General features: G+C 42.3%; 3 protein-coding genes across 6 annotated transcripts; 2 read left to right on the top strand and 1 right to left on the bottom strand.

Moving 5' to 3' along the window:
- The first annotated feature begins 16 nt into the window (after positions 1-16).
- LOC145732001 (uncharacterized) lies at positions 17-13,148 on the top strand. Of its 2 annotated transcripts, none has more exons than XM_081984011.1 (26): positions 17-240; positions 293-479; positions 1,191-1,431; positions 1,490-1,847; positions 1,897-1,950; positions 2,004-2,515; positions 3,505-3,997; positions 4,046-4,198; positions 4,251-4,718; positions 4,771-4,968; positions 5,022-5,267; positions 5,317-5,613; positions 5,673-5,753; positions 5,816-5,896; positions 6,050-6,112; positions 6,172-6,344; positions 6,418-6,595; positions 6,649-9,117; positions 9,182-9,451; positions 9,510-9,641; positions 9,692-10,438; positions 10,499-10,657; positions 10,937-11,335; positions 11,390-11,488; positions 11,566-11,619; positions 11,669-13,148. In XM_081984011.1, exons 1-26 carry the CDS (start codon positions 81-83, stop codon positions 13,060-13,062), a joined length of 9,666 nt encoding a protein of 3,221 aa, XP_081840137.1. In that variant the 5' UTR covers positions 17-80; the 3' UTR covers positions 13,063-13,148. The 2 variants fall into 2 exon arrangements, with proteins under 2 accessions (XP_081840137.1, XP_081840138.1); XM_081984012.1 differs by having other exon boundaries at positions 5,676-5,753.
- Positions 13,149-13,283: 135 nt separating this feature from the next.
- Positions 13,284-15,760, bottom strand: LOC145732006 (b(0,+)-type amino acid transporter 1-like). 3 transcript variants are annotated; one of them, XM_081984020.1, is made up of 11 exons: positions 15,504-15,750; positions 15,224-15,427; positions 15,041-15,174; positions 14,846-14,987; positions 14,670-14,795; positions 14,518-14,617; positions 14,279-14,323; positions 14,001-14,228; positions 13,698-13,944; positions 13,474-13,645; positions 13,284-13,417 (listed from the first exon to the last, which is right to left on the bottom strand). In XM_081984020.1, the coding sequence occupies exons 1-11, from the start codon at positions 15,505-15,507 to the stop codon at positions 13,350-13,352; spliced, it is 1,470 nt and encodes a 489-aa protein (XP_081840146.1). In that variant the 5' UTR covers positions 15,508-15,750; the 3' UTR covers positions 13,284-13,349. The 3 variants fall into 3 exon arrangements, with proteins under 3 accessions (XP_081840146.1, XP_081840145.1, XP_081840147.1); XM_081984019.1 differs by having other exon boundaries at positions 15,038-15,174; positions 15,504-15,747; XM_081984021.1 differs by lacking the exon at positions 13,284-13,417 and having other exon boundaries at positions 13,514-13,651; positions 15,038-15,174; positions 15,504-15,760.
- A 610-nt stretch (positions 15,761-16,370) lies between these two features.
- Positions 16,371-17,058, top strand: LOC145732013 (uncharacterized). Its single transcript, XM_081984027.1, has 3 exons — positions 16,371-16,701; positions 16,747-16,900; positions 16,953-17,058. Exons 1-3 carry the CDS (start codon positions 16,612-16,614, stop codon positions 17,012-17,014), a joined length of 306 nt encoding a protein of 101 aa, XP_081840153.1. The 5' UTR covers positions 16,371-16,611; the 3' UTR covers positions 17,015-17,058.
- Positions 17,059-17,990: the final 932 nt, after the last annotated feature.

The raw sequence follows: 17,990 nt of genomic DNA on the forward strand, positions 1-17,990 counted from the left end.
TCAATGGAGAGACAGACATGACATTGTCACATTTTCCACCACAAATTAAGCTCAAAATTTAAGGTTTGTTAACATGAAACATGGATTCGGGGAGTTCGTGCCTGTGCGACTCTTCAGACACCACCGACCCTACAGAGTACCTGGAGGCACTCAAACAAAAGTACCTGGCTAGAACAGCCAAGTTGCAATCCCAGCAACAGGCCCTAGAACGGAAAATCATGACCATGGAGACGTTCATAGGTTGTTTTCATGGTTGATTTTTATGCTTGCTGGCTAAAAGTTTGAATTGTAGACCAACCGGTGCCGAAAGTGTTCCCTGATGAAGCCCCTGTTCGCGACACTCCCAACATACCAAAAATCATCAGCGACCAACAACCAATGACGCAACAGTGCAGTTTTTTTCAGAAAATGATGGAAAACGCTCGTAGTATACTCTCTATGAAGTGTCAGTGTCCTAGTGCTACAGCCAAATCCACCAGGTAACAGTTGTACAGGGTGTCTTAGATAGAAAAATTCAAAATAGAACAAATGCTGTTAGAACTTGTCTTAACATTGTCAGTTTTTTGTTGCACTAGGATTGTCAGAACTACTGTTTATCTTAAAATTGTCCAAATTCCTGTTAGAAGATGACCTTCTGTTGTCTTTAAACAAAATATTTATATTTTTTACAGTGTCCACTCTGTAACTTGGTTATTTTGACAGTTACAGAGTGCTTATACAGGTGTGGTAAATCCAAAAGCGACCATAGGAAAACCGTGTAACGGACAGAGAAACGTAGGTAATTGCATGCGCGGGAGAAAGACAGAAAGCGAAAAAAATATCAAGTAGGCCATATTTTTAGCGCGCTGTTGCCAAACGCCGTAAGTAAGTTTGTCGAGGGTATTGAATACTTACGGCGTTTGGCAACGGCGCGCTAAAAATATGGCCTACTTGATATTTTTTTCGCTTTCTGTCTTTCTCCCGCGCATGCAATTACCTACGTTTCTCTGTCCGTTACACGGTTTTCCTATGGTCGGTTTTGGATTTACCACACCTGTATACTGTTTGTAGTAAACATGTCAAATAGCTAAGTAAAACAAACCATCAAATCAAGATGGGACTGGATTGAAACCTTATTTTGACAATTACAGGGTGGTGCAACAATTACAACTCCTCTTTCAGTATCAAATCTAGAGTTTTTTTTGGGTTAGTGTAACTCCCACAGCGCCCACAACCACATCTAGCGAACCACCCACTCGAGATAACGACCACTCAACCCAGGAAAACGTGGTGGATTATGATCTCACCGATAAGTCTTCAAGGACCAGTACGTGCACGTGCGAGTTTACAGATCCGAGTACTTTACAAGACTTTTCCTGCACGTGCAACATTACTGACAGCAAGCCTAAAAGCCAGCAAGTGTCCAATGAACTCAGTTCTTCCACCCCTAAGGTGAAGCAAACATTTTTATAGAGTTCTTCAAGGGATACACTAGTTAGGAAAATTCTAGAGCCAACAACCAGAAAACAGGAACAAATCCAAGTCCTCCGAGCTGATTTCTGGAGATTGTTCTTGCGACGTTTGCCAGTGCGATTCCATGTTAACTGTGGATGAGCTGGAACCTTTGGTGCCCACAGTGTCAGTATTCCAGGACAATGTCTTTGGAGGTACTCAAACCATGGTGGGCGTGGACGATAAGTCGTTGCAGGCCACCAAGGACACGGCCAGCAAGTGTGTAACTTGCTGCAGAAACTCTTCCTGTCCCAACAAACCTAAAAGCTCTGCAGTAGGAGAAAGTGTGGTTTCTGCTAGTGTTCAGGTGGCCAGCCACACCAAAAACAAAGCTGTCAACATTCAACCAGCTTCAAGTAAGTGATTGTTGATTCTTGTTTGTGATTCTCACTGATTGATTTGCAGCTGTTTGCAAAGCACAGTGTAACACCGATTTGGGACAAGACAAAGTCACTCAAGGTACTAACTTTTCTACTAAAGAACCTCAAAAATTAAGTGACTTAATAACACAGGTGCAGTTACAGCCAAAGACAACCAGAACCAATGCGCTTTCGTTGGTTCCCCTTTACTCGATTTCCCTCAAGGAGGATCAAGAACCAAACTCTCCTCCAAGAAATCGTGCACCACCAGCGGATTCTCCCTCACCTCCAACGACATCCTGGAGATGCAGAACATAGCCGAGCTGGCGAAAAAAGAAAAACAAATGAAAGCCCAAATCAAGGAGTTGCAAAAGCGCGAGAAACAGTACCAGGAAGCGAGCAAAAACGTGGAAACTTTGACCACTAAGTGCTGCGACTGCGGCAATTCTGGTGGTATCAGTGCTGAAATAGACAAAATCAGCCGGGAGTTACGGTTGGAGAATAAAGTATTGAAATCTGAGCTGGAGGGTCTGAAACTTGAACTGAAACACTGTTTGGAAAAGGTGGAGGGACCGATGAAACAGCAACTACAAACGGAAAAAATGAAGTGTGAAAACTTGCAAAAAGACTTGCAATCCGCCTCAAAGAACATGGTGATCAGTCAGGTTAGTGTATTCACTATACAGGGTGCCACAAATTTGTGTGTAAAGCTCGGTTCTCATGTATCCGGATCATTGACTGTCCTTTCAAACTGTGTTTCTAGCAGTTCAAATTTTGACACTGTTTTCCTCACTGAGTGTACTGAATTTGGTAGTGTTTTTTTAGGTTAGTAGATAGCAAATTTAATGAGGATTCCAAAAATGTGCTTAAAACTGTCATTTTCTCATTCCAAGTGGGTTTTACAGGCGATTTTGTCCTTGACTGTCCTTTCAAACTGTGTTTCTAACAATTCAAACTTTGACACCATTTTTCACCATGACTGTACCGATATGTATTTTGTTTTTTATTGGCTATTGAATAAGAAATTTAATGAGGATTCCAAAAATGTACTTAAATCAAACATTTTCTGACTAGAAGTGGGTTTTACCAGCGATTTTGTCCCTGACTGTCTTTCCGAACTGTGTTTCTTTTAGTTCAAAATTTGACACTGCTTTTCTCCCAGACTGTACCACATTTTATACGGTTTTTCCAAGTAACTGAATAGGAAATTTAACGAGGATTCCAAAAATGTGCTTAAAACTGTCATTTTCTCATTCCAAGTGGGTTTTACAGGCGATTTTGTCTCTGACTGTCCTTTCAAACTGTGTTTCTGGCAGTTCAAACTTTGACACTGTTTTTCTAACTGACTATACTCGATTTTTTAGTATTTATTTAGGTTAGTAGATAGGAAACTTAATAAAGATTCTAAAAATGTGGATAAAACTGTCATTTTCTCACTCCAAGTGAGTTTAACAGACGATTTTGTCGCTGACTGTCTTTTCAAACTGTCCGCATTCCGCGAATGTTCCGGATTCATGTGAACCAAGCTTAATTCGATACAGAGTTGGTTAAATCGTGTTAAATCAGTTTTTACTATTTGGACTAGAGAGTGCAAAAATATTTCAAATTTTACCAAGATTCTTGAGTAACGGATAAATTAAAGAAAACTTAACAGGATGCCTACTCGCGTGAGATGAACCAACTCAAAATGCAGCTTTGCTGCGCCTGCACCAACATAACCGAACTGAACCAAATGAACCAGAGGCTCAAAGACGAAATGTCCCAACTGGACTGTTTATGCCAGAAACTCGAAGACGACCTGATGAAACAGAAGATCGACGAGGCGGAAACGATCAAAAGACTCACGAACCGAAAGTTCACACCCGAGTCCCAGGTGGAAAGTTTCAAGTGCGACTCCAACTTGGATGTAATTGCTAGAAAACTGAGCAAGACGTTGAAAGATTTAGGACCGTGCGAAGAATGCTCCAAACTACCTGCTGAACTGGCTGGAGCAGCACGGTGCATCAAAGAACTCACTGATATGGTAAGGAAAAGACGTACCAGGAGTTCTAGCGTTAGTGGATGTTGCTGTCAAGGACCACCTGCCCAAAAGTTACCCCCCGAAGATGACGGAGAGTGCTGCACGTGTTGCGGACCTAGAGAAGGAGGTTTGTTGTTTTAACATAATTTCCTGAAATACTGAAATAATTTTGCAGCTGGAGAACCAGTGAAAACCATACTGGATGTCCCTAAATCATTTGTGCAGAATGACGAGAGTAGTAAGTTTGATGTGCCTGGAGGACAGTCCAGTTACTTTAGCGCCAAAGGAGAAGCGCCCTGCGCTGGTTTTGGTACTCCATGCGTTCAAGGTTGTTCTACTACATTCCTTAGTGACCCAGAAACATGAAATTTACGGTTTAGGCAAGTCCCAACCAGTTCAAGTCCCATCCAAGTTAGATCAAAGCTGTAGCTGTAGTGATCCAGAAGGAAAACCAATTCAAGTACCTGAAGACGCCGGCTTAGCTACCCAAGTTAAATCAGAGAGTGCAACTCCAACCCCCATGGACTCTTTAGATGTTACACCCAGCCAGGATGCTTCATTTGTTACTTCTGGTGGCCCGGACAGTGCTAGTGGAAAATTGACTTCTAGTCCAATCACCGAATCTGGTCAAGAACCACCTCCAACTGTAGAGCTACCTCCTGACCAACCTCAAGAGGGTTTAATTGAAATTCCAGTGGAGGAAAAACGCTTTGGTGGAGATTTTCCTTATGAGGTGGAGACTAAAGGCTACGCCCTGCCAGAACCTCCTACTGATTTGCACGTAACGACTGCCGTAACCGGGTCAGGGACTTTAGAAGTGATCACTGAAGGCCCAGAAGGAGTCATTGGTAATCATTCATTTACTCCTTTACTCTGTTTTAAATTAGGAAATATTTACAGCCACCAGGTTAACCTACACGGAAGAAGGAAACATTGAGGTGGTTACTGAAATGACTGAAGGCGAAGCAGTAGAAGAGCCTGGAATGGAGAAGTTTGCTACCCAACCTGTGCCAGGAGTGCCTTCCAGCGTCACTTTTGCAGAAGAACCAGACAGAGAAAAGTTACAGTTCATGCCAGTAGCATCCAGCAACATTTCAGGTTTGTTTTCCAAGTCTTCAAGCCCATTTAAAGCTACAAAAGTTGACTTACAGGATTGTCAGGACCTCAAGCCGAATCACCGTACACGGAAAGCAGCGCAACCGCTGTTGGAGGCGAACTAACCAGCAAATTGGGTTCTGACTCTTCAGGATTGAAGCCCGAGCTGGAACGTAGTGCGGAATTGACTAGTGGCTTTGGAGACGCTACAAGAGCTGAACTAGGTCCTGGAGTGTTGGAAGAACCTTCCACTAAGGAGCAGGACATAGAGGAAGCAATCCGTGATGGTCTACCTTCAGAAGGTAATGCAGTAGTTTCACTGTATGAGTAATTTAACCTCATTTGATTCAGAAGCTACCTCAACTGCTGGAGAATTAAAGAGCGGTGACGTGTTTACGCCAGACCAAGTGGCATCGGATTATGAGGAAGGAGTGGTGGCAGTGAAATCCTTGGAAGGCGCCAGCTCCACCAAATCAACGGATTTGGAGTTGGACGGTAAAACTGAAGATGTTACAGACTTGGTAAAGGAAGAACCTGAAATGGAAATTAAAGTGGAAGCTCCAGAAGACGTTGGAGAAGCAGCACAGGTCCAGGAGGCAGAAGCAGTTGTGGAACAAGAGCAGCCTCAGGATGTCACTCTTCCAGAAGGTAAACAAATTTTTATTGTTAACTTAATTTCAAAAAATTTGTACTAAAATGCGTTGTAGAAGCAGTGGAAATTAAAGTCGAAGTCAAGGAAGAAGAAGCGGAACATCCAAGTGAAGTTACAGAACCAAAACTTTCAGAAGGTAGTTTAGTGGCTTCAGAAAGTTTTGCGGAGCAACTTTTAAAATTTATTTAAATTTTATAGAGAAAATCGGAGAAGAAGTGGAGATTCCAGCAGTAGAAGCTGCAGCACCAGAAGGGATAGAAGAAACCAGGTCCTCTGAAGGTAAGTTTGGCTAAGAAATATATAATTTAGTTGGAGCACCTTTTAGACGGTAATTTAGCAAAAGTCAGGTAATTCAATTAATTTCCCTGAAAAACTTTTGATCTCTTGATGAGTAACATGGAGAAAGTCTTAAAACTTATCTTTACTTGACAGAGGAAATCAGGGAGGTTCCACCAGTAGAAGTTTCAGCAATAGAAGAGATTAAATCTTTTGGAGGTGAGTTTGAATAAGAAATAAATATTTTTTTTCAACTCTTTGTACTTTTTTTGTTTCAGAACCACCTACAGAGAAACTGGATGAAGAATCCGCACCTACGACTCTACCAACTGAAGAAGGTGACCAACCAGCCAGTGATGAAACACCTGAAGTTGGTGCACTTGTCACCCGCGACTGCTCCTGTCAATCACGCGATAAAACAGATCAGTCATGTCAATGCTGTGAATGCAAAGTAAGTTTTATCGTTTTTTTCCAACTAATTAGTGATATTTGAGGCCTAAAACAATGATTGATCATCTTTGCAGACTGTCGGAGTAACAACGTCCGGAGACAAAGAAACCATCACCGAAACCGTAGCTATGGGGCAATCACCTGAAGAACCTTTAGACGGCACTAAAACGGATACAGACTCGGAATTTATAACCATCAGCGAAGCCACCACTGATAACGCTCAGGCTGAGGAACCCGACAGCACTAAACCAGGTACCAGACTTCGAATCACTTAAGTTTTAAAGTGTAAAATTAAAACTTTGCAGACGACACCACTGTTCCAACTTCAGAAACTACAACTAAACCCACGGAAGATTTAGTAGAAGCAGAACCTGTTGATCAGGAGGTTTTAATGCAAGTGGACTACACTACACCAAAACCCTCTTCAATGATTCAAGTTAATGAGGAACTGCTGGGAAAACATCCAGAATTACAAGGAAAAACCCCTTCGGAACAACAAAAAATTTTGAAGCAACTAGGCTATATTAGTGAAGAAGCTCCAGGTGCGACAGAAGTCCAAGACATACCAGAAGAAGCTGCAATCACTGTAAGAGAGAGTATTCTGCAAAAATATCCAGAGTTGCAAGGCAAAAGACTTTCGGAACAACAGAGGATTCTACAAAGCTTGGCTGTGCAGGAAATCCAGGCTCAAAGTCTAGTGCAAAAACACCCGGAGCTTCAAGGAAAAACTTCTTCGGAGCAGAAGAGAATTCTGCAAAGTTTGGGGTACTCTGCAGATGAAATCCGAGAGGGTTTGGCACCGAAAACGCCAAAGATTCGAGACAGTCTAGTGCAAAAACATCCAGAGCTTCAAGGCAAAACCTCCTCGCAACAGAAAAGGATTTTGAAAGAGCTGGGTTACAAAGACGATCAAATTACCCCAGAATTAGTACAGCAAATAAGTGGTGTTACTTTAGAGTTGCTGCAGAAGCATCCAGAGCTTCAAGGAAAAACTCCATCACAACAAAAGGCAATACTCAAACAGTTAGGCTACGAAGGGGAGCAAGTTACTTTAGATTTGCTCAGCAAACATCCAGAATTGCAAGGAAAAACACCTTCAGAACAAAAGAAGATGCTTCAAGAGTTAGGTTACCCGGATGATGCAATACAGCAAGTAGTTTCAGTCTCAGAACAGAAGCCACCATCAGAACACTTGGAACATTCAGAAACTTTAGTTCAAGCTTCCGAAATTCCATCTAAACCAACCCAGATCCTGATAAACCAGGATTTACTCGATAAACACCCAGAACTAGTAGGAAAAAGTTCAGAGGAACAACAAAAGATTCTGCGTGATCTAGGTTATGTTGCACCTGCAGAAATCCAGGAGGTACTGAAAAGTCATCCGGAATTAGCAGGGCTATCGTTGGAAGAGCAAAAATCTAAGCTGGAGGCCATGGGTTATATTCTGGACGCCGTTTTGGATAGCGTGATCTCCAAAGGTGAAATCGAGACATTCCAATCAGCCCTCATGCAACAACCTTCAGAAGCTATTTCAGAAGCGTTCACTACCCCTCAACCGTCATCCAGAGACGTTTCTATAACCTGCAAAGCGCCCTGCAGAACTGCGGCGGTACCGTCAGAGCCTAAAGTCAGCAAAAGAGTGTCCTCTAGAGAGGTTTCAGTGACGTGCAAAGCTTCGTGCAGATCAGCAGCCACTTTGTCGCACAGTGTTACACCTAAGGAGAGCAAGAAAGAGGTTGTAGCAGTTGGAGATGTTTCGGTAACCAGTTTGTCCAAGTCGAGATCAGTGTCCTTGCAGCAAAGGCCCTCGTCAAGAGACGATTCGGCGTCCTGTAAAGCCAGTTGTAGGACAATTTCAGTGCAAAGCTCCACCACCAAACCACCTAAACCAGTCGAAAGCAACTCCACCTCATCATCTTCCTCCGAAAAGTACAAGAAACGTTCTGGCGAAGTGCCTCCTATCGTGTACGAACTGTCAGACAAAGAAAGACCGGTAGTGGAGACACCTAGGAAATTTAGAACCACAAAGAAACGACGTATTCGAGTTATAGACTGTCTAAAGTGCTACTGCAACGATCCGTGCAATTGCGTGGTGTGTACCCCAGAGCGCAATCGCAGACCTTTGAATCAAAGTGTCAGATCCTGCCATTGCCCTCCGCATATAACCCAAAGACCGGTGCAAACCAGTTTCAGCATGCCCCCTACCGGACACGCGCCCAACTGTAAATGTGACGCATGTTTGTGCATTCCACCGTCAAATCTAGAATCCCCCACAACTGACGATGCAGACCACCAAGGCAAAAAACTGAAACACCCCTCATCATGCGAATGCGTTGACTGTTTATGTCTGCCCAAAGTGAAAAAACTGGCCCGCACTAAAGAGTACCCAATAGTTTACGAGAAAAAGCAAGTCTACCAAGTCAAAGTCAAGTGTGACAGCTGCGTAAACGCCCAAAACGCGCGAAGGTACGTGGAACAAACCAGATCCAGAATACCAATATCCACGACCACGCCAAATCCGCCCAGACCAAGGCCGGAACCGAATGAGGCGGCAGCGCCTCCTTCTGCCACCCAAAGCGATTATCATTCAATAGTCTGCGACTGTCAAAAATGCATATGTTCGGACTGCCCCGATGAGTCCAAGAAAAAACCTGGAGCCAAGAACGATAAGGGGTGTTGTTGTAAAGCGTCAGTGTGCACGTGCGATCCTTGCGCTATTGATGAGTTGGCCAAAAGATTGAAGGAAGCGGAACAGAAGTTGTCTGCAGCTCCAGGTGAGTTTTCTACACATTATAGTTCATGTGCAACATGTGGACATTTATAATATGAAATGAACAGGACCGACAACGTCTACAGCCCCTCCAGCACCATCTGGGGCTCCGGCAGCACCGGATGCAACACACGACGAGCCGTGCAACTGTCCAGTTTGCCTTTGTCCTGGCAAAGACCAAATAGCAGAAGGTGCACCTCCTGCTGCTGGCCCACCACCTGCGGATGGTGCTCCACCGTCTCCAGATGCGGCAGTACCGCCAGCTGCACCAAGTGGAGGTGATGGAAGTCATCCACCCGATTGCGACTGTACTCAATGCGTTTGTCCTGGGCTTGAAGGTAAGTCGCTTCTTTTTCTGTGTTTTTTATACAAGAAAATTGAAAATTGTTTTCACAGATTATAAAGCAGGCAAATCAAAAACTCCAAAACAAGATACAGGTGGTCCGTCAGGGGCAGGTGGTGATGAAGACTGTAATTGTGACGTGTGCGCTTGTCCTGGAAGCAAAACTCCTGGAGCAGCTGGGGCTGGTACGTTCCTAACCTATAGAAACGTTTGTTTTTACTTTGTAAAACTATAGCAGTGCCACCAGTGGCGCCAATTTGCGACTGTAACGTGTGCAAGTGCTCCCCTTGCGGGGATCCAGCCAAACAAACATCCGCACCACCTGGTGGCGGTGTGGCAGACTGCGATTGCGTCGACTGCAAGTGCAACCCGTGCGCCGATCCGAAAAAACGTAAATCTTGTCCTACCGACGGCGCCGGTGCGGCCCATCCGGACGGTTGCGACTGTCCCGAGTGTTCGTGTCCCGGGACCAAAGACAAGACGTCTGGTTTGACAGATAAACTGAGCAAATTCACGGATATGCCTGAAAAAGTTCCTCATCCGCCCGATTGCGATTGTTCCGAATGCATGTGCCTCGAAGAGATCATCCAGACGGAATTGGTGGGACAGAAGGAGCAAGGCGTGCAACCGGCAGTTGAAAAAGAGGTTCACGCTTCTGGTTGCGCGTGTCCGGAATGTTTATGCCCCGAGTGTACGATGAAAAGCGTCCACGCGATGGGGTGCAAGTGTGGAACGTGCGTGTGCTCTCCCTGCGACAAAGAACCAGGCCAGGCAGGCGACCAACCGTCTGCAGACCACCCGGAAGGTTGCACTTGCATCAAGTGTATGTGTGACGTGTGTCCGACTATGGGAAAAACGTCGGATGGAGCGAGCCCAGCGGCTAAATCCGCAGGCGGAGAACCCCACGGAGACAATTGCAAGTGTGTGGAGTGTTTGTGTAAGGAGTGCTTTATGAAACTTGCTCCCCTAAAACATGAAGACGGTAAATGTATTGGTTTAACTTTAAAAAAATGGTTTTGTAGGTTTCATTTGCTTTATATAGGTTGTCAATGTCCACAATGCGTGTGTGTCGAATGCTTGAAGAAGATGCAACAAGGCGATTTTCAAGTTTCTGCAAAACAAGTTCTCGGAGGAAAACCGGAAGAAAGTAAAAGAGGCCCTAATTGCACTTGTGAACATTGTATTTGCATCGATTGCGGAGGTAAGACTGATTTCAATCGTTTTGTTCTACAGTGTCCCAGGGAGAGAATAAAAATACCGGGTGTTCCACTTACAGAAATAGACCATCTTATTCATCAGAATGAGTTAAAATGAGACAGGCATTATTGTAAACACTCTAGTATTAAACACTGAGGCCGAAATACGTCTTATGTTAAATGAGTATAAAAAAGACATAGGCCTAGTGACAATTTTGAGAAATACTTCAAAATTTACATGACAAAATCAATTATATTATGTAATTAAGTTGGGTTTATAATAGGTAAAGGGACAGCAACATCTACAGGTACACAACCATCAGGCAAAGATGGCAGTTGCTCGTGCGCCCCCTGCGAGTGTAAACCCTGCTTTAGTAAGGCGCAGCCCGAAGAAGAGTGCACATGTCCAGAGTGCACGTGCGTAATTTGCACCAAGAAACGTAAAGAAGGCGCCGTCGTTGCCAAATCAACTGAACCGCTCAAAGAAGAAAAGTCCACCCACGCCAAAGGGTGCACTTGCAAAGTTTGCACATGCGAAGGACCTGCAGAGAAAGCTGAAAAAGGTAAAGGTGAGGGACAATCGATGGAACCACCTCCTTTTGAGCCGTACAAAAGAATTGACTGTAATTGCACTAATTGTAAATGCATCATTTGTGCTCCACACGCTGGAGGGCCTCTTCAGGGTATGTTGGTGAGTGGGTTTAGTTTGAGGGAGCTGAAAATGGAGTTTTTTTTAGGTTCTTCAGTGCCAGACTATGTTCCACCTCCCTTTGAGGTTCCAGTAAGGATTGAGTGTATATGTAAAAGGTGTAGCTGTATTTTTTGCAATAAAGATGGTAAGAAATTTGTATTTTTGTGTAGTTGTGTCCTTCTTCTGTCCTGTGAGTGAAAATTTAACTAAAATCATTTCTAGCACCACCCCAACGATCAGTGGCAGCTCAACCTTCAGTGTGTGCCACTAACAAAGGTTAATATTCCACTAAAGTTGGGACAACACTGATTGTTTTATTATACAGGGGCAGATTTGAAGAAAGCAGTGTCAGTGCAGCAACCATCCCAATCGCACGATCCACCCACCGCAACGAAATCAACTGCAGGCCACCCTGCCAACTGTGCTTGCCCCGACTGCACGTGCAAACCCTGCCCATTGGGTGGTGCTTCAGCCAATGCGGTGCACTGTAACTGTCCCACGTGCCAGTGCAAACCATGTAAATTCCCCGCGGACAGTTTTATGAGCGCCAAAGGATCTGCCAAACCACCTGATGTGCTGGTGCACTGTAACTGCCCCACCTGCACCTGCGGTGAAGGGGTGATTAAAACTACGGCGCTGGACAAATCTGGTGCCCCTTCAAAAATTGCCCAGAAATCCACCACCGGGGAAGTGTATCAAAGTGCAGAAACTCTGGTTTTGCCTAAACCGGACGTGAGGCAAATGTTTCCCGATCATCCCGCAGGTTGCAATTGCGTTAAGTGTGTATGTGATCCTTGTCCAGACCCACAAATGAAGAATCTGGACAATGTGGCTTTGGTAAAAAGCATCCAGGCTGCTAATAAAGAAAACTGTGAGTGTCGAGAGCAAATTGAGGAAATCAAAAAGACTTTAGAGAAAATTAGGTGCGCGTGCACTGAGGCGGAATTTAGAAGCACTCAAAGTATGGGACAATCCATGGGAAAAGACATGTCTCCATTGTCAGCTAAACCCTTCGTAAAGCAGGCTTCGGCATTTGGCCAAACTATGTCAGGGTTAAAAATGGCTTTAAACAACCTCCAAGCCAAATGTACAGCGAAAGACCGGATGATCGAGGCCATGACCACCGAATTGACAGTCCGCGGAACTCCTGACGTTTTTGACAAGGTTTTGGACGTGTCAGTGAAGATCCCCAAACCTCTAGACTACGACCAGGCTGAAGATATCAAGTCTGAAGAGTTCAAACTCACCCACGTCCTCTATCCCCCAGTGGAAACCAAAGACAGAGCGACCGCAGCTAATGACCTAAAGAACGTAGCTTCCAAGTGTGTAGAAGTGCGCACTCACAAACACAAAAAAAAGAAGAAGACCGAAGATTGCGAATGCGAGAACCCTCCAATCACTCAACGTCAAGAAAAAGACTGTCAGAAAATTGATTTGGCTGGATTCGAAGTCATCGACATTAGAAGGATAACGGATGACAGCTTGATTGTTAAATGGAACTGTCCGGCCAATGAGTTGATTCAAGGGTACGATATCTACGTCAACGGTACTCTGTCCACGAAAGTGATGAGTGGGACAAGGACAAGCGCCATGATACACTCGCTGGATTTGAGTAAAAGTGTCCAGATTACCATATACGCGGCGACCAAGTGTGGAAGGGTGGAACCGCCCGCTATCGCCATCTATGAGATTAAAGCGAACCAATGTGGATGTAAATAGTGGAAACGCCACTATCGTGACTAAGGCATGCGCTGACATGACTGTACTCTGTTGTTGATGAAATAAAAGTAACCAAATGACAGTGATTTTATTTAGTTTCTTTATGTCTGACAGATATATGGCAAAATCCAAACTAAAACACTGTGACGTTTTACTTTGATTTTTGCCATATATGTGAAGGTCTTGGTGGCCAGAAATATACACTGGAAATATTGAAACCACTGAAATTTTAAAACATTTTTTTCAAAAAAAAAAGTAAAAAACTTGTTCTATTTTCTGGACGAAATTCACTTTAGAGTTTCGGATTGAGGTGGTACAGCTTCAAAAAGCATTTGGAGCAGGTAAGTCAACCGATCTGCAACCCAACGCTCTGTAACTATAAACTTAATAAAAATTTAAACAGTAAATTACCCATGATCCTTTGTGGTCGATGCCCTTTAAAGATGAACCAATAATATACTGGCACACCAAGTAAAGTGAACAGCAACGCAAACAAATACATCGGATCCGGATCTGTTACTATAGGAGTAACGCTAAGGTAGACAGCCAGCAGCAAAATGAATACAGGGATCCATAATGGTACCTAAACCTAACATTTTACAACTTGTTAAGTTTCAAATCAATGTTAACTGAACCTTGTAAGGTCTTGGGAGGTCCTTTTTGGTCTTGCGCAGCACTAGAAGGGACACCATGGCAGTACCGTAGAACAACCAAATCAGAAAACTGGCAAACTCAATCAGTTGCACTATGTCCCCGCTTATGATAAAGAGAAAACTGACCAACCCTTGAAATACCACAGCAGGACTGGGGGTGGATTTATGATGGTGGACGTAGGAGAAGCCTTCCAACATGAAACCATCTTGTCCCGCCACATAGCAAAGTCTAAATTAATTCCAATTGTAGCAAAAACAAACTAACCAGTAAGACAGTTTGTACACCTGGTGACTCCAAATTGAATGCTAAGGGCGCATCCAAAAGTGCTGAGGGCCACCCCAAGAGGGATTACAAAAGCAAAAGGTCCTAGAATTCTTTCTCCAAAGGTCACAGCTACAGCCTGAGCGTTCATCATCTCAGGAATGGACAGGACGGTCATGTAGGCGATGTTCATGAAAACATAAAGGGCGGTCACAATAGGAACGCTGATCATTATACTCCTGGGAATATTCCTGTAGAAGTTCCTGATAAATGAAGAAGCATAATAAAGTTTTGGATTTACCTTTCTGGATCTTTGATTTCTTCAGTTACTGCAGTCACAGCAGACCTGTAAATGATTGCGAAATTTTTATCATCTTGTAGTGCTGTTACTGTAACTTAGTTTACATGTGCAGCATTTCCGTAAATCACAGAACGGTGGGTATGTGGGAATCACAAACTACGAACAGTGCTGAGATTTAAGCAAAAGCTGCACAGTGTTCTAGAAGTTTTTTTTAACAAAAAATGGTTGATAGAACTAACCATCCATCGTAGGCCCACAGTCCGCTGTAAAAAGCTAAAGCAACATCCTTTGGTACCAAACTGGTGCCTTCGAAACCTTTTTGAAGATTTTGGGTTCTACCTAGTACAAAACAGTGTTACCGTAACCTCCAGTCCAATAAAACTAGTCTTACCTAGTGCTAGCTCATAAACCCCGCCCAAAATCACAACCAAACAAGCCAGAACCTTGAAAGAACCAAAAGTGTTCTGAACTCTCACGTACAGTTTAACGCTGCTCACATTAATGTAAGTTATCACCCCTTAAAAGTGACTTTAAGTAATAAAATCACTATAGAAAATTAAAATTTACCTAAAGCAACTAAAGCGATAGCTTTAGTTATTATCAGGTTAGCATCCTTGTCCTCCATGCACAACAGATCTAGCACCGGTTGACTTAAGTATTCGGAGAAGGTCAGCATTATCACAGCCACTTCAGCTGGTCGTATAACTATCTAAATGTTTTTTTGATTAAAAGTTCCATTAAATAGAGGGAGTAACTTACCACCATAAGCCATGAATACAAGAAAGCTGGCAAAGGGCCCCAGAACTTGTGCAAAGGTCCGAAAGAATCAACAAAGTAGGCGTATTCCGCCCCTGATCTTGGGATTACTGTACCTAGTTCAGCAAAAGCCAAAGCCCCTAAAACCACTCTTGTAGACCCTTTCTTAGAGGGGTTAAAAAGACTCACCTAGTAAAGAAACCAAACCGCAAACAGTCCAAACAACCACGCACATTCCAACTGATCCGCTGTGTTTTAGGGCTGAGGCCGGCGAAACAAAGATACCCGATCCGATCATAACGGCTAGAATCAGATTCACTGCAGAAAATAGGCCTAGTTCTCGTTTGAGGCCCACTGAGGCAGTTTGGGGCCTCTCTTCTAGTTTTACAGGTTCTACAATGATAAACGTTTGTCTTTAAAAATTATTGTTGTTTAGTACAAGACTATTAATAAACTGCACAAAACTTACGCATCTTCGAAGTTCAAATCCAAATTTGCAGTACAAAATGTCCACCATACAAGTTTTCTAGCCGAAAATTTGTAAACTCGTCACATTCTTCGTGGTCAATACAACAATAAGGCCCTCATTAGCGATAAGCTTCCATTTACACACAGAAATTAACTTCTACTTAAGATAACTCTTTTCTCAGGATCATTGAAATGAAATTAGGTACTAAATTTAGATTTCGGGCTTGAAACTCTACTTTATAATCCTGTTAGCCAAATAGAGCATTTCCTTTGCACTAAAATTGACCGACTTAAATTTGTTTATAAACTGAGCAGCGATCACAATAACCTTTGCATTAACGTGCCAGTTCATTTCATTTGTAGTTTATTTAGCAGTAAGCAAAAATGCGTTATAAGCAGTGATACAGTTTATACAAACTGGTTAATCAGATATTGATTGAATTGTATCGTTACTGATTGCATTAATTCAAGTTAGCATTTCTCCTTTGCTTGGAGAATTACCTTGGAGAACAAAGTTGTAGGAAACTAAGTTCTCTACAAAAATGTAAGAAAATAATTGAAAAGCCAGAAGAAAAAAGGATGAATTTCTCAAGACTCTTTCATGTTTACCATTGATTTATTAAGAATAAATTTCAATTATACTTCAAAGTAACAAGAATACTCGTATCTGACCTTCTAACTATACTTAATAATGTACTCTTTCGTATATTGAAAAAAAAAGAGTAATTCTCAGAAGAAGCGAAGTAAATAACATGCAAAAAAATACTTATTTTAATCACACCTCTACTACGAAATGAATTAGGAGAGAAGGCCAAGGATAAACTAGTTCATTCTATCAATCGATCTGTGGTTTCCGTATAATTGCGGCTTTAACATGTCATACTAAGAAGTAAAATCTTCAATTTAAGTGCAAAAATATTAAACAAACATCCTTTTAGTTTTAATTGGCGTTTAACGCTTGTTATAGGAAAATACCCTGATTTTTACCAATTTACATAATTACTGCAAAACCCCTTGATTTCAACCTTTCAAAGTCCATCCTCCATAGTGTCTGATCATTTTACCATATAAAAGACAATGCAAGGGTTGGTGTGATCAGTGCCGTAGCAATGGCAACCAAACAAACCGTTGTGTTTTTTGCGATATTCCTGATGATGGTGATGGTGGAAACCAGTCGAGGCTCCCCCATCCTTGTCGAGGTTGGTATTTTTTCAAGTTTTTGCGTTTTTTAATACAGTTTCCAGGTTGGTTCCGATGGGCTGAGGGAGAGGAGGTCGGCTCTGCCTGGTAGAGGCAGAGGAGGCGGTGGAGGATTTGGAGGTGGTGGAGGGTTTGGAGGCGGCGGTGGATTTGGAGGAGGAGGCGGTTTTGGCGGTGGATTTGGAGGTGGTTTCGGAGGTTAAAACACAAAAAAATACCTTAAGTTTGTATACTTAAATGCAGTTTACAGGAGGAGGAGGAAGGGGCCATGGAGGGAGAGGTCATAGAGGATGTGGACGTTGCGGAAAGTAATCAATTTGGCAATAGGATATGCTAATAAAATTTACTAGTTTTTACATTTTGTGTTTGAAACTCACTCACCCTGTAGTTTTTTTAAAAAATTACTCCTTGTATTGTAATAATATTGTACTGCATGACTCATTATTGATATTACTAGATTGTCTTTAATGAAAGACAACTGAAAGGAGATAATTAGAGAATTTCACTACAGAGTCGTCTAAGAGAGATATTTGCAAGAAACTTACTTAAACCACAAAAAACTAAAAGAAACTCCTAGATAAGATAACAAAAAAGCGTTAAAGGAAATAAAATGTAGCCAATTTCAACTCCTACAATAATATGAGATATTTGTAAAATTAGAGATAATTGTATTTTCCGATATCTAAAAAACGGATAAAGGTGAGTTTTGTCAGGTCGTTAGAAGACACTAAGTTTTTAAATGTTTTATTAAGTAAACAATTTTAATTCAATCTAAATTACATATAAATTGTATTTTATTTAAAGATTTTGACAGTTGTGCCATGTGCCATGCAAATATCTGTATTTTGAAAGTTCCCACTCAAAGTAACATAGAACCAAGAAAAATTATAAGTAACATTTTGACAGTTGAGATGTAACGTTACTAATTGTCAAAATCCGTTTCATAGAGCTATAAAACTACGGACAATTGAGATGGTCTTAAAGGTGATTTTAAGGACAAAATCGGTGACCAATAAATAACAAAATAAGCCGAAATAATTATTAAAACCGACAATCTTCCTCCGTAATTTTTACATATTTTACATAAACATTGTTCTTGCCAATTTGAATTGATTATTGAACGTCCATTTGTTGTGCAAATACCGGAAAAATTACGGTTTGTTTACTTATTTTAACCTGTTCTTGAGATTAATTAACGACCCACGTCTCAGCTTACTTAAAACTCATAAACAAATAAATTAATACGGTAATGCTAATATTTTTTTCACTCATTAACCCGTCAATGATC

This window comes from Ips typographus, linkage group LG7, assembly GCF_016097725.1.
Source record: "Ips typographus isolate SLU linkage group LG7, UJ_Ityp_2.0, whole genome shotgun sequence".
NCBI lineage: Eukaryota > Metazoa > Arthropoda > Insecta > Coleoptera > Curculionidae > Ips > Ips typographus.